Source organism: Sardina pilchardus, chromosome 23, assembly GCF_963854185.1.
Source record: "Sardina pilchardus chromosome 23, fSarPil1.1, whole genome shotgun sequence".
Classification (NCBI taxonomy): domain Eukaryota; kingdom Metazoa; phylum Chordata; class Actinopteri; order Clupeiformes; family Clupeidae; genus Sardina; species Sardina pilchardus.
This window is the reverse complement of record NC_085016.1, coordinates 87,174-102,304: the sequence shown is the minus strand read 5'-3', so window position 1 is coordinate 102,304 and position 15,131 is coordinate 87,174. Positions and strand designations below refer to the sequence as shown.

Sequence of the window (15,131 nt, the reverse complement as noted above, 5' to 3'; positions counted from 1 at the left end):
TTTGTTTTGTATCTGACAGCACACACACAATGTACGTAATCCCTTTTAATATACAACATAATCTCTGTATTCAAAGTGTTTTAGTTTTGCATCATGCATACAATACACATGGCCGTATCTTGAGATAGGACCCAAGCATCAGGGAAGAGTGGGCTGAGGCTGAAGTGATGAGTGTGCGTGCACAGATTTAAATTCATTAGCATGTCTGGTGATCACTAGAAGCTCTGAGCAACAAATCAGCTGTTGATTCCACATGGTCATAGCTAACCCAGGAAAAGAGCTTTTGGACACCGTTGGCACATGTGGAAGGGAAAAGCATTCAATATATCTATATCTAGCCAAAGCAACACAATTCATATTCAAACGGCAGTTTCTACACACGTAACATTTGGCAATAATCTTCAAGCAAACTGAATTGTTTTCAGTAGTACAACATGTTTTTAACAGGGTTATACAGCCTGTTTTCAAAAGTACATGTTTTTTAACAGGGTTATATGGCCTTTTGGCACCCAAAGGTGAAAACAAATGTGACCAGGACGGCCACTTTGACGCCCTCTGCAGTCACTGAAGCACTTCGCTGGGAAAGAGCCACAACAGAAGAAATCAAGAAGCATATTGAATTGTGTTCAGATTACAATGGCATGTCAACACTGGGCGCATGTGGAATTGTGTTCAGATTACAATGGCATGTCAACACTGGGCGCATGTGGAATTGTGTTCAGACTACAATGGCATGTTAACACTGGGCGGAAGGCAAAAACTCTGGGACCAACACCCGGATAGCTTGCTTGTAACAGTCCTTAAAGTCCCAAGGACAATGCCAATACACCACACATAATAAAAGTGAAATAAAATAAAATCCTCATCCCAACACACACAAGGGGTCAAAACCGATCATCCATTGGCTATTATATAAAAACAGGTGGTGGGAGACTTCAGCTATCGCCAGACTCCCTCTCCACAGCATGTGTGGACTGGACCGTCCTCCTGCCCATAGATAGTGTAGCGCCCCCTGGGGGAACAGTCCTTAATCGCATTTCTGGTGTTCAGGCACTCCGCACACGCTCAGTCAGCGAGCACGACAGTCCGCAGCTGGTCCGCCTCATTCATGCTGATGGTTGCTATGGCGCCATCGTTGAACTCGAATGACGTCCCTCCGTCCACCACCATGCAGGCGTCCCAGCAGCGTGAACGCACACACACCCTGAGACACAGAGCAGGAAGTGATGTCAGAACACGCACACACACCCTGAGACACAGAGCAGGAAGTGATGTCAGAACACACGCACACACCCTGAGACACAGAGCAGGAAGTGATGTCAGAACACGCACACACACCCTGAGACACAGAGCAGGAAGTGATGTCAGAACACACACACCGAGAGACAGAGCAGGAAGTGATGTCAGGACACACACCCTGGGTGCCTCTCATGCAGCATTTATACGTCCTCCCTCGCTCCTCGGGCCTCGATCGTCACTGATCTACATGAAGAAAGATGGAAGAAGGGGTAGACTATCCCATTGTTGCCGCCCCATCATTCTTTATGTAGATCAGTGCTCTACTTTATGTAGAGCACGCACACACACCCTGAGAGACAGAGCAGGAAGTGATGTCAGAACACGCACACACACCGTGGCCCATTCTCAACCTTTCTCCTCGATCCTCCAGGCTCGTTCTCACTGATCTATAACTAGCACTGGATAGACTATCCCATTGTTGCCACCCCATCATTCTTTATCTAGATCAGTGGGAACGAGGACTGAGGAAGGAAGGGAGGATAGATAAAAAGACAAATGAGAGGCATCCCCTGAGAGACACAGAACAGGAAATGATGTCAGGACACGTACACACACCCTGAGGGAACTTGAGCACACGCACACTCATGAATTATACGAACACGTGTAAATATGGAGTAAATAAATGTTATTGTGTTATACAAATGTGTGTAAATATGCAAAAATGCATTTTATTGCGCTATATAAAACACACATAGCATAAAAGGCATTTTATGATCCATAAATCATTCGCGTTTATGCAAGTAAGCGTGAGGCTGTTGCCAATTTGTTGTGAAAAAACATTCTGCTGGTTAAACTGCAGTTATCTGCCTATGGTAGCTTAAAGCCCATTTAAAGCTGCCGTCGGCAAGCCTTCAAAATTCAGAGTCTAAAGTCGGAAAATTCAAACTGATACAACTTTCAGATCCCTCCCCCAATCTCTCCAAGCTCCAAACTGCCCCCCAAACCCCTCCCCCTCTGTAGACGAGGTTGTGTACGTGAGCAGCAGAGTAGCAGCGGTTGGATAGCAGCGTGCACAAGCTGTGACTGACAGGTAGCGATTCCTCCCCCCTAACATGATTGCTTAAACAAAACCGGGAGCGCTCGATTTTTCCGAGCATGATTACAGGCTTGAGAGGGAGCTAGAGAATTCGTGATTTTTCCTAAACAGCCTATTTAATAGTCTACTAAAAAAATGCTGCCGACGGCAGCTTTAAGGACCCTATGCAGTAGGGATGTCCCGATCAGGCTTTTTTGCCACCATATTCATTAATGGGTTAAATCAGAGCTTCTAAATAGGTTAAACTATGTTGATTAATGGGTTAAACTATGCTCATTAATGGGTTAAATGGGTTAAACCATGCTCATTAGCGGGTTAAATGGGTTAAACCATGCTCATTAGTGGGTTAAATGGGTTAAACCATGCTCATTAATGGGTTAAATGGGTTAAACCATGCTCATTAGCGGGTTAAACCATGCTCATTAGCGGGTTAAATGGGTTAAAGCATGCTCATTAGTGGGTTAAATGGGTTAAACCATGCTCATTAATGGGTTAAATGGGTTAAACCATGCTCATTAGTGGGTTAAATGGGTTAAACCATGCTCATTAATGGCCGGTGGCCAGCACTCGTTGTGTATGCTCACCTGTTGGCGAAGCCACGCTGGCGGCTGTTGGAGAAGACTCTGTTGACGATGGGCTCCCTGATGCTGAAGAACAACTTGCTGTCCTCCGGATTGAAGACCAGCTGCTCGTTATATTCCTCCGTCACTAACAACCACCCATAAAACACAGCACTTGATCAGCAATAATAACACACAATATAACACAGCACAGCACAGTGGAACACACACTATTAACCCAAAGTTGTTCTCTTATTATCAGATATAAACGCAGATATACACACATAAAAGTCTGGATTAAATGAACAATTACAACTTGAAAAACAAATGGGTAGAATGTTGACAAAATGGTTCAACTCACCATCTCTGATGAAATGATCATACAGGGGAATGTCCAGGCCAGTTCTAGCTTTACCTTTAAGAGGACATCAGTCAAAAAAAAGTACTTTTGTTTGGCAAAGTCAACTTCAACACACTTCATTGTGGACATACCTATTTTGAGGACATCCTCCACAGCCTGCTCCGCCAATTTATTGATGTTATAAGACCTGCCAACAAAGTTGCCAACACTAAATGGCACTGTTCAAACTCAACAGATATACGGAATAATTTTGTGAATCATTAGGCTCTGCATCTCAACACATATACGGAATAATGTCGTAAATCATTAGGCTCTGCCGCTTGTATTCCGTACCAGGCTTTGGATCCTGTCCCCGTGCAGATGCTGAGGCCTGAGCTCTTCTGCTTCTCCCACGGCCCGTTGTCGATGGAGATCTCGTAGTAGGAGGCCCTATGGAGCGAGAGGGTGAGATGGGGTGTGAGGGGTGAGTACTTCCCCCTGTGGCAGTCGCAGGTCCACAGGTGAGGCCCGACCCCAACAGGTGCGGAACGGAGCGGGGGAGGGGAGGTGGTGGCGGAGGCCGTGGGGTTCACCGAGGGGGGGTTAATAAGAGACAAACATGCTTAGACTCGACTCACAGGACTACGGGAGATATCACTCAAAACACGGGGCATCACACAAGTGATGTCAACACATTCTGGGTAAGACATCACTGTACAGACATGGGAGTAAGACTGGTGTGATCATGTGGAGTGATCATGTGTGATCATGTGGAGTGATCATGTGGAGTGATCATGTGTGATCATGTGGAGTGATCATGTGGAGTGATCATGTGTGATCATGTGGAATGATCATGTGTGATCATGTGGTGTGATCATGTGGAGTGATCATGTGGAGTGATCATGTGTGATCATGTGGAATGATCATGTGTGATCATGTGGTGTGATCATGTGGAGTGATCATGTGGAGTGATCATGTGGAGTGATCATGTGTGATCATGTGGAATGATCATGTGTGATCATGTGGTGTGATCATGTGGAGTGATCATGTGTGATCATGTGGAGTGATCATGTGTGATCATGTGGAGTGATCATGTGTGATCATGTGGAGTGATCAGGTGGAGTGATCATGTGTGATCATGTGGAATGATCATGTGTGATCATGTGGTGTGATCATGTGGAGTGATCATGTGGAGTGATCATGTGTGATCATGTGGAATGATCATGTGGAGTGATCATGTGGAGTGATCATGTGTGATCATGTGGAGTGATCATGTGGAGTGATCATGTGTGATCATGTGGAGTGATCATGTGGAGTGATCATCCAGTGATGGAGGTGGTTTTGGGTGAGGGGGTATCAGTAGGTGGTTTTGGGTAAGGGGGCATCAGTAGGTGGTTTTGGGGTATCAGTAGGTGGTTTTGGGGTATTAGTAGGTGTACCTGCTGGACAGAGACTCCCCAATGAAGACCTCATTCAGGCCGCGGACCGGCAGTAGTCGTGGACCCGAACTGCCGTCATGAATACCTGTATCAGATATGCACACGTGTTAACACCCGTTTCAGACACGCACACACACACACATACTCGTGCTAATACCCGTTTCAGATACGCACACACACACACGTACACATACTCGTGTTAATACCCGTTTCAGACACGTACACACACACACACACACACGTGTTAATACCCGTTTCAGATACGCACACACACACACATACTCGTGCTAATACCCGTTTCAGATACGCACACACACGTGCTAATACCCGTTTCAGAAACGCACACACGTACACATACTCGTGTTAATAGCTGTTTCAGATACGCACACACACGTACACATACTCGTGTTAATACCCGTTTCAGATACGCACACACACACACGTACACATACTCGTGTTAATACCCGTTTCAGACACGTACACACACACACACACACACGTGTTAATACCCGTTTCAGATACGCACACACACACGTACACATACTTGTGTTAATACCCGTTTCAGATACGCACACACACACACGTACACATACTCGTGTTAATACCCGTTTCAGACACGTACACACACACACACACACGTTAATACCCGTTTCAGATACGCACACACACACACACACACACGTGTTAATACCCGTTTCAGATACGCACACACACACGTACACATACTTGTGTTAATACCCGTTTCAGATACGCACACACACACACGTACACATACTCGTGTTAATACCCGTTTCAGACACGTACACACACACACACACATGTTAATACCCGTTTCAGATACGCACATACACACGTACACATACTTGTGTTAATACCCGTTTCAGATACGCACACACACGTACACATACATGTGTTAATACCTGTTTCAGATACGCACACACGCATACATACTCGTGTTAATACCTGTTTCAGACACACACACGTACACACACTCGTGCTAATAGGTGTTTCAGACACGCACGCATACTCATGTTAAAGGCATATTCCACCATCTGGGGAATTGCACTCATTTTCTACCACCCTTGAGTGGTGAGCATGCCCTGTGCACAAGAAGCACAGCACCCCCGACTGCCTGTGCAGCACACCAATCAGCACCCCCGACTGCCTGTGCAGCACACCAATCAGCACCCCCGACTGCCTGTGAAGCACACCAATCAGCACCCCCGACTGCCTGTGCAGCACACCAATCAGCACCCCCGACTGCCTGTGAAGCACACCAATCAGCACCCCCGACTGCCTGTGAAGCACACCAATCAGACGTTCTGTTCCCCTTACACACAACACACACACACACAACACACACACACACACACACAAGCCGTTTACTGACTGCACAGCTAGCCGGCGATTCACAGGCTTTTAGGCGGCTAGTCCAGATTGTTCTCACCGATAGCCGGCTAATCGACGAGGTGATTTATGCTGCCAATTGTCCTCCCCTGGGGGTACACATATCGCCAGCGCGACTGCAGTGAGGACGCGAGCCGGCTATGCGGCGGCTCTGCTGAGACATGGACGGAGCTGTCGACGACGAGAGTTGTGCACACACTGCTGAAAGATTTAAAATCAGCAAACAGCTGACTGCATGCTGAGCACAGCTGTCAGATCATCATCATACTGTTCACATATTAACACTGGTCCTTGTGGTCTATCTAGCACACTGTTTTTTCAAATGTCAATGGCAATTAAATCGCCAAACATCTCAGCATTTATTTATTAATTTGGTAACATATTGGGAAAAAACATAGCCATATCCTGCTTTATCTACAGCCAGGATAAATTAGCTAGACCTTGGCTAGCTTGCTCAAATAACCATTGACAACGTATTTCGTTAAAGCATGTAGGCTATATCATACCCACCCTAAGGTTAAAGAAACATAACAACGTTGTCCAATTGTAGTTTAATGCATTTTTCTGAATTGGAGAGGTCTCCTTATGAGGGTAGGCTCTGCATTTTAAATGGCTAATCGCGATTAGCATCGTTGGTTTAAACTTTGCAGGACTGTTTTGTTGTTATCACAAAAATACTGATTGTAACTGCTATTAGGAAGACAGTTTGGAACCTGGCAGACGTGAAGGCAGTGAAAGGTGTAATGCATAGTCCAAGCGGAATGAGTGGAGAGTTGATATTGTATCACATCGAGCTAGCAAGTCTAGCTAGCCACAAACAACAGTGCATACCAGACTGTATAGAACAGGTGCATACTGCATAGGCTACTATTAATGACACTTTTTTACGGTCAGTGAATAGCACCGAGTGAAAATCAATGTTTGCTTTATATCTAGTGACAGTGGTGATGTCGTTAGTTTGGATAAGTAGAGTAAACTTAGTCAGAAGATCTAGAAATATCAAACGGAGGAGCAGCGAACTTGACAGAGAGCTGTGCCATAGTTTTGAGAATGACAGTAGTGTCTCGAGACTTCGACGCCTATGTTGTTGTACGTCACTGTTCAACTTCACACCCAGTTCTTACATGTTTACGCCTACACCGAGGCGGCTTTGGAATATCGCGCCTCTTGTTCTCAGAGACCTGTGTGCCTACGGTTTGCCTGCGTGCTGATGTGGTGTGCTTGGCTGTGCTGCTCCAGGCTGTGTGTGTGTGTGTGTGTGTGTGTGTGTGTGTGTGTGTGTGTGTGTGTGTGCGCGTGTGTGTGTGTGTGTGTGGACATACGGTCTGCCTGCGTGCTGATGTGGTGTGCTTGGCTGTGCTGCTCCAGGCTGTGTGTGTGTGTGTGTGTGTGTGTGTGTGTGTGTGTGTGTGTGTGTGTGTGGACATACGGTCTGCCTGCGTGCTGATGCGGTGTGCTTGGCTGTGCTGCTCCAGGCTGTGTGTGTGTGTGTGTGTGTGTGTGTGTGTGTGTGTGTGTGTGTGTGTGTGTGTGTGTGGACATACGGTCTGCCTGCGTGCTGATGCGATGTGCTTGGCTGTGCTGCTCCAGGCTGAGCTGCTCCTCGTGCAGGTCCACAGGCGTGGGGTTGATGCCGCTGCCCTCCAGATGCAGACGGATCCGCTGCCGCCACTGCCACCTGGTGGACACCGGGGACATGGCAGCCATGAGAGGCAGTGGGGGAAGGGCTCAGAATCAACGTGTTTATTAATAAGCACTGCAGTTCCAGGAAGCAGCAACTCCACTAGACACTATTTTAATATTATACGATGCACACTGCACCAGGGCTATACGGCATCTATAGGCTGCACAGGTCACATATATATATATACATATATATATATATATATGAGAGACTCAACTGAGCACCAGGGAACTGCTGTTCCTGATGCCGGAACAGCAGTTCTACCTGCTCAAGTGTTCTGATGCCGGAACAGCAGTTCTACCTGCTCAAGTGTTCTGATGCCGGAACAGCAGTTCTACCTGCTCAAGTGTTCTGACGCCGGAACAGCAGTTCTACCTGCTCAAGTGTTCTGATGCCGGAACAGCAGTTCTACCTGCTCAAGTGTTCTGATGCCGGAACAGCAGTTCTACCTGCTCAAGTGTTCTGATGCCGGAACAGCAGTTCTACCTGCTCAAGTGTTCTGATGCCGGAACAGCAGTTCTACCTGCTCAAGTGTCTGAAATGAGTCTGAAGCGCTTCACGTGTTCAGTAGCAGGTGTTCAGTAGCAGTACATAAGCAATAAGCGCTTCACGTGTTCAGTAGCAGTACATTAGCAATAAGCGCTTCACGTGTTCAGTAGCAGTACATTAGCAATAAGCGCTTCACGTGTTCAGTAGCAGTACATAAGCAATAAGCGCTTCACGTGTTCAGTAGCAGTACATTAGCAATAAGCGCTTCACGTGTTCAGTAGCAGTACATTAGCAATAAGCGCTTCACGTGTTCAGTAGCAGTACATAAGCAATAAGCGCTTCACGTGTTCAGGCGCAGTACATTAGCAATAAGCGCTTCACGTGTTCAGTAGCAGTACATAAGCAATAAACACTTCACGTGTTCAGTAGCAGTACATTAGCAATAAGCGCTTCACGTGTTCAGTAGCAGTACATAAGCAATAAGCGCTTCACGTGTTCAGGCGCAGTACATTAGCAATATTTTGGTTTTTATGTTAAACACTATTGATACCGTGAGAAATTTACATTCAAGAAAAAAGCTGCTCATCAGTTAATCGATCGATAAGGTCAATCAATTAATGATAAATATTGATAAGGTCAATCAACTAATGATAAATATTGATATGGTCAATCAACTAATGATAAATGAATCCTAGCTATGGCCAAAGGCCAGTCGTTAGTTCTAAATGGATGGTTGCTACGGCCAAAGGCCAGTCGTTAATTCTAAATGGATGGTTGCTACGGCCAAAGGCCAGTCGTTAGTTCGAACTAGATGGTTGCTACGGCCAAAGGCCAGTCGTTAGTTCTAACTGGATGGTTGCTACGGCCAAAGGCCAGTCGTTAGTTCTTACTGGATGGTTGCTACGGCAAAAGGCCAGTCGTTAGTTCTAACTGGATGGTTGCTACGGCCAAAAACCAGCCGCTAGTTTTATCTCTCCCGTTGTCAAGCAGGATTCTCATAAATCTTTGCTTTGAAACATTGCTATTTTACTTAGCTTACATGCCATCCAAGTAGTCAAAATCCACCTCTGTCATATGCTACAATGTCACTATATTCTGAACATCTGTATTTCAGCTTGGATGCAACGTGACGGTTCATTTAAACTTCACAACAAGTTGTACCTGAAGTCACCTCTTCGCAGTTTCTGCAACGCCTCAGAGAACGCGTGAGTGTAGCGCACTGGCAAGCACAGGTGACCCTCTGACCTGTATGCACACGCATGCACGCACACACACACACACACACACACACACACACACACACACACACACACACACACACACACACACACACACACAAGCATAAACAGAGTAGGCCGGTAAAAGTCAAATCCGTGGCATGGGAATACACCACATGCCTGTTTAAATCCAAACTAGCCTCAAGTCAGCTGAAAATGCCACTTCTGAACTTGTTTTGCTCCTTGAGGGAAGAAAAGCTCACATTCCTCACCTTTCTGGATCTGTGTTCACGCCGAGAACAGGTTTGCTCTTGTCACAAACCTTACTGGCGACCAATAGCATTGTCCCATCACCTGGAGCAAGACAAACCACAGAGACAGAGATTATTTCTTCTGAAGTGAAGACAAATTTGTGTCAAGTGTTTTTTCTAAAAGTTTACATACACATGTCCCAATGTATTGTAATTGTAAAATGAGAAATGTTATTCTCCACAAACCTCCCGCCGAGATGATGGCATCCGCCCACTGGACAACGGCCTCATCGTACTCCCCTCGCTTGACCACACACACCTCAATCCCCTCCTTCCTTCAGCGCCCAGAGCACACACACAGTAATGCAGCCGAGTTACTAGTTATTGACCACACACACAGTAATGCAGCCGAGTTACTGACCACACACACAGTAATGCAGCTGGGTTATTAGTTATTGACCACACACACAGTAATGCAGCTGGGTTATTAGTTATTGACCACACACACAGTAATGCAGCTGGGTTACTGACCACACACACAGTAATGCAGCTGGGTTATTAGTTATTGACCACACACACAGTAATGCAGCCGAGTTACTGACCACACACACAGTAATGCAGCTGGGTTATTAGTTATTGACCACACACACAGTAATGCAGCTGGGTTATTAGTTATTGACCACACACACAGTAATGCAGCTGGGTTATTAGTTATTGACCACACACACAGTAATGCAGCTGAGTTATTGACCACACACACAGTAATGCAGCTGAGTTATTAGTTATTGACCACACACACAGTAATGCAGCTGAGTTATTGACCACACACACAGTAATGCAGCCGAGTTACTAGTTATTGACCACACACACAGTAATGCAGCTGAGTTATTGACCACACATACAGTAATGCAGCTGAGTTATTGACCACACACACAGTAATGCAGCCGAGTTACTAGTTATTGACCACACACACAGTAATGCAGCTGAGTTATTAGTTATTGACCACACACACAGTAATGCAGCCGAGTTATTAGTTATTGACCACACACACAGTAATGCAGCTGGGTTATTAGTTATTGCACAACTGACTTCAAACGGTCATATCAATACGATAGAGGTTGGGTAATATTATGACACAACAGACTTTACACTTTCATATCATGATATTTAATGTCAGAAGCATCACACTTTTTGTAGATTTGAACCAATGCCTGACTCAAAGCTAACTCTAGTTAAGTTAGTTGAGGTCAGATACACACAATCTCATACAATTTAAATGATAAACAAGATCTTACTGCAAATTTTCCACGATGTGTCTGACGTTGTTTGTATGGATGTTGTGTCTTTCCAAAAGCCCACTGTAGCTGGATCCTTTTAGTGCAAGCTACCCAACCCATGGAGCATAATCAGCATAATCATTATTCACAAACATCTTTCAGATATACATGTCAAAGATCATATGAGCTGAGCAGTTCACACATACAGCACATACATTCAGCATACAACATCATTATTCAGCACATACATTCAGCATACAACATCATTATTCAGCACATACATTCAGCATACAACATTAACACATACAGCACATACATTCAGCATACAACATCATTATTCAGCACATACATTCAGCATACAACATTAACACATACAGCACATACATTCAGCATACAACATCATTATTCACTAAGACCTTCCCGATAACATACAGCACATACATTCAGCATACAACATCATTATTCAGCACATACATTCAGCATACAACATCATTATTCACTAAGACCTTCCAGATAAACATTTCAAAGATCATGTATGAGCAGTTCAAGGTATTGAAGGTTCAGAAGCAGCATATTGACTCTGGTTTAGTTGTCGCACAGTTTGGTAATGTGTTTTGAGGCCTGACAATGTAAACAATAGCACACACACAGGAAGGCTACAACTAAGGTGTAGAACGTATGTGAATCCATCATTCAGTTACAGCTTATTCATTGTAAATGTATCTATACAAATGTGTGTTTTTGAAAAACAAAATAAACCAAATTACAGTGAAGATGCGACTCAAAATAGTACAGGAATGTATGATTATCAAAACTGTCACCCTTACCAGCTGTTTCAGATCCTCCTCAGAGAGTCCGGCATATCGATATCTTTGCTGCTCAAATTCATATCTGGTAGTCTTTGTGACTACCGCAACTCTAGATGGCATAAAGCCAGTATCAGCTGGCGTTGTAACCTTCCGTATGCCAGCTAGCCACGCGTTTTTGCCACAGCACGACCCTCTACCAAATAACGTCACAACTGGACGACCAAAGCCTGCTATTCTCCTGAAACTGTGACAACTCATTTTGCCGACTAAAATCTCCCAAATGCTGGTTTCCGAACAACTTAAATCGCCCTTGTTAGGCGGCCGAGACGGCTAGCCCAGGCTCAATCCTGACCTTACTGGCCACTGAAGGTGCAACCCTGGACTTAATTCACATTATGAATGAGCTGTTCTTCACAAGCGCTGTCCAAAACACGTGCCTTAGAACAACAACATGATGCTATCCGTGGACGCAATCTGTCTAAAACAATGGGACGGTTTCGCTGAAACTAATATTACAAACTAGGCTGGGGTAATCTACTAAGTGAATGTGAACTGCCCAGAGTATCTTAATGTTAATGAAGATTTGCAAATGTAACGTTAATTTAGTTGGCTATGTTGAACAACGACACATCAGATGGCGTTAACTTAAACTACTTTATGTGAAGGAGCAAGACTTCATTGATAGAATCTGTCTAACCGATTGGGACACTAATAAGCTGCCCACGTAACGTTTCTAGTTAACGAATTCTCAAATGTAAGTTTAAGATAGCCAGTTGCTCACCGCTAACATTATTGTTAGCTAATGTTGGTTACATTCCATGCCGACTCATACAGCTAGCGTTAGACTGACATAACACCATAATATCAACATATGTCCTCTGTTTTAACGTGGTACGTTTTACAACGGATCACTTTAGGAAATACTATAACGTTAGATGTAATGGTACCCCTTAGTATTACGTTTCTCTAACAACAGAAAGTGACCAAAAAGACGAACTTGGCGTGCGTGCAACTTAGAATAGTCAGACAGCTAGCTGCTAGCAAGCTAACGTTAGTAGGTTTCACAGGTGTCCACTCCACTTTTCCCAGCTAGCGAGTCCTTGTAAGTTAGCTGACTAATTAAAACTGTCTAACACAGAGGAAAGACAACTTTGGACACCACGAATGCGCTAATGACAGCGTCCTTTCATTTCACACATTGCTACGCTGAAAATGATCTGTAAAAACACTTCGGCGACGGTACTTTGTAACTCCACCAGATAAGGCGCTGCCCCACAAGTGGTTCAACTTTCAGTTGCCCTCAGAAATAGTGGAGGCGACAGTAAACACGGCGCGTTGCGCTCGGTTGCGCTCTGCGCTACTGCTCCGTAGGTCGCGAAAGTTTGTGTCACGTACAAAGCGTGCGCAGGGCAATGACGCCCAGCGATATGATTGGCTAATGAATATTGAAGGCCAGAAGTGCCAGATAACGGAGATACAGCTCACATAGACCTCTGAAGTTCGCCTACAAAAAGGATCCAAAGCTGCCATCTTTGCCCATATAAGGAGATCCGGGAGTTAATTGAAGCTAACTGCCTATGGCAAGTTGCATTGTAAGTTAGCTTTGGGGTAGCAAAGATCAAAGTGTGCTGTCTTCACCTGCCAAAGATCACCGTATCCATTAGAAGGCAGTGGACAAAACTGTGTAGTGAAAAACGTCTGCATTTCAAATGTCATCATCCCCGCGAGAGTTTAACAGGTGCGATTATTGAAAATCCCCATGTTATTTTCCCATAGAAAAAATCTCAAGATACCGGATCTCCTTATTTGGGCAAAGATGGTGGCTTTTTTGTAGGCGAACTTCAGAGGTCTATTGAACTCAAGATCGCCCGTAAAATCCGCCGTTTTATCAGGGGCCGGTTGCACAAAGCAGCTTAAGTTAAGGTTTTCCCTTAAAATCTGATTTAAGGCCCCCTTAAAGGAACACTTCACCGTTTTTTCATGTTAAACTACGTTATTATATTCCCTTAACTAAGACGAGTTGATATACCTCTCACGTTTCAATGCGTGCACTCACTGGCTCTGGCGCGCGGCCCCAGATAGCAAAATGTATTTGGCCCGGATCCGGCCCAGATCCACCTTATAATCTGGGCCGGTTCCGCAAAACGGATCCGGGCCGGTGTCTTTTGGCACAACGGGCCAATACCGTTTCGGATCCGTTTTCATGATCTGGCCCAGCTCTGGAACGGCTCTGAACCGGATGTGTCTTTTATGAGGCGGATCCGGGCCGGTGTCCTTTTGGCACAACGGGCCAATACCGTTCCGGATCCGTTTTCATGATCTGGCCCAGCTCTGGAACAGCTCTGAACCGGATGTGTTTTTTATGAGGCGGATCTGGGCCGGTGTCTTTTGGCACAACGGGCCAATACCGTTCCGGATCCGTTTTCATGATCTGGCCCAGCTCTGGAACAGCTCTGAACCGGATGTGTTTTTTATGAGGCGGATCTGGGCCATATTTGGGCCAAATGTACAAATTATTTGCAATGATCTGGGCCAGATCCGGCCCAAATGAGTATTCGATAGTGGCGATTCCGGCCCTTATTTGGCCCAAATGTGGACTGGCTCTTGCCTCGGCCAGCTCATTTTACGTCTGGCACCCATGTGTACTAAATATTAAATGTCACTAACAAATCAAGCAGTTCTAGTATTTGTTCAGAATTTGAAGCAATAAAAAATTAAGATTGTCAAATCTATAAACGATTACCAATAATGTTTTTTTAAACAGTAACATCTAACATCTAATACCCCTAGTTTGACTCAGTAGTCAGATCGTGTATATTGAGTGTTCATTCAAAGATGTTACTGATCATTTATCTAAAAATCAAAACCTTGTACTCTTAATTAACATATTTCAGAAAAGAAGCAAAATTCTAAATTTTACTATATTTATTATATAAATAGAATCAATACTAACAAACAACTATTAAGACATCAACAAGTACAGTGCTCAGGAACCATGCATTAGACACACACACACACTCTCTCTCTCGCCATTTTCAGACAGGTTTTCTGCACATTCTGCGATAATTGCTCATGTTACAGAGATGGAACTGTTCAGTAACATTAGGGCTCTTTAAATACACGTAATACTTCCCTCGGTCATCACTGACAGGTGCAGAATTTTTCTGCGATTGAACTCACATAGCAGCTGTGGCGGCAACATCATTCTCACTCTCTCTCTCTCTCAAAACACACTCATACACACACGTATTCCCAGTGTAACATGCGCTGGGTGGTTTCCTCAGAGGATGGATGACATAAACTGGACAGGATATTGTTCTCCA

General features: G+C 44.8%; 1 protein-coding gene across 2 annotated transcripts; it reads right to left on the bottom strand.

Annotated features, from left to right (window-relative positions):
* Positions 1 to 32: 32 nt before the first annotated feature.
* On the bottom strand, positions 33 to 13,201 carry nadk2 (NAD kinase 2, mitochondrial). Of its 2 annotated transcripts, none has more exons than XM_062527423.1 (12): positions 11,827 to 13,201; positions 11,018 to 11,106; positions 9,969 to 10,057; positions 9,744 to 9,825; positions 9,416 to 9,499; positions 7,626 to 7,759; positions 4,675 to 4,759; positions 3,590 to 3,733; positions 3,388 to 3,443; positions 3,257 to 3,310; positions 2,920 to 3,043; positions 33 to 1,204 (listed from the first exon to the last, which is right to left on the bottom strand). In XM_062527423.1, exons 1-12 carry the CDS (start codon positions 12,064 to 12,066, stop codon positions 1,066 to 1,068), a joined length of 1,320 nt encoding a protein of 439 aa, XP_062383407.1. In that variant the 5' UTR covers positions 12,067 to 13,201; the 3' UTR covers positions 33 to 1,065. The 2 variants fall into 2 exon arrangements, with proteins under 2 accessions (XP_062383407.1, XP_062383408.1); XM_062527424.1 differs by having other exon boundaries at positions 3,590 to 3,685; positions 11,827 to 13,200.
* Positions 13,202 to 15,131: the final 1,930 nt, after the last annotated feature.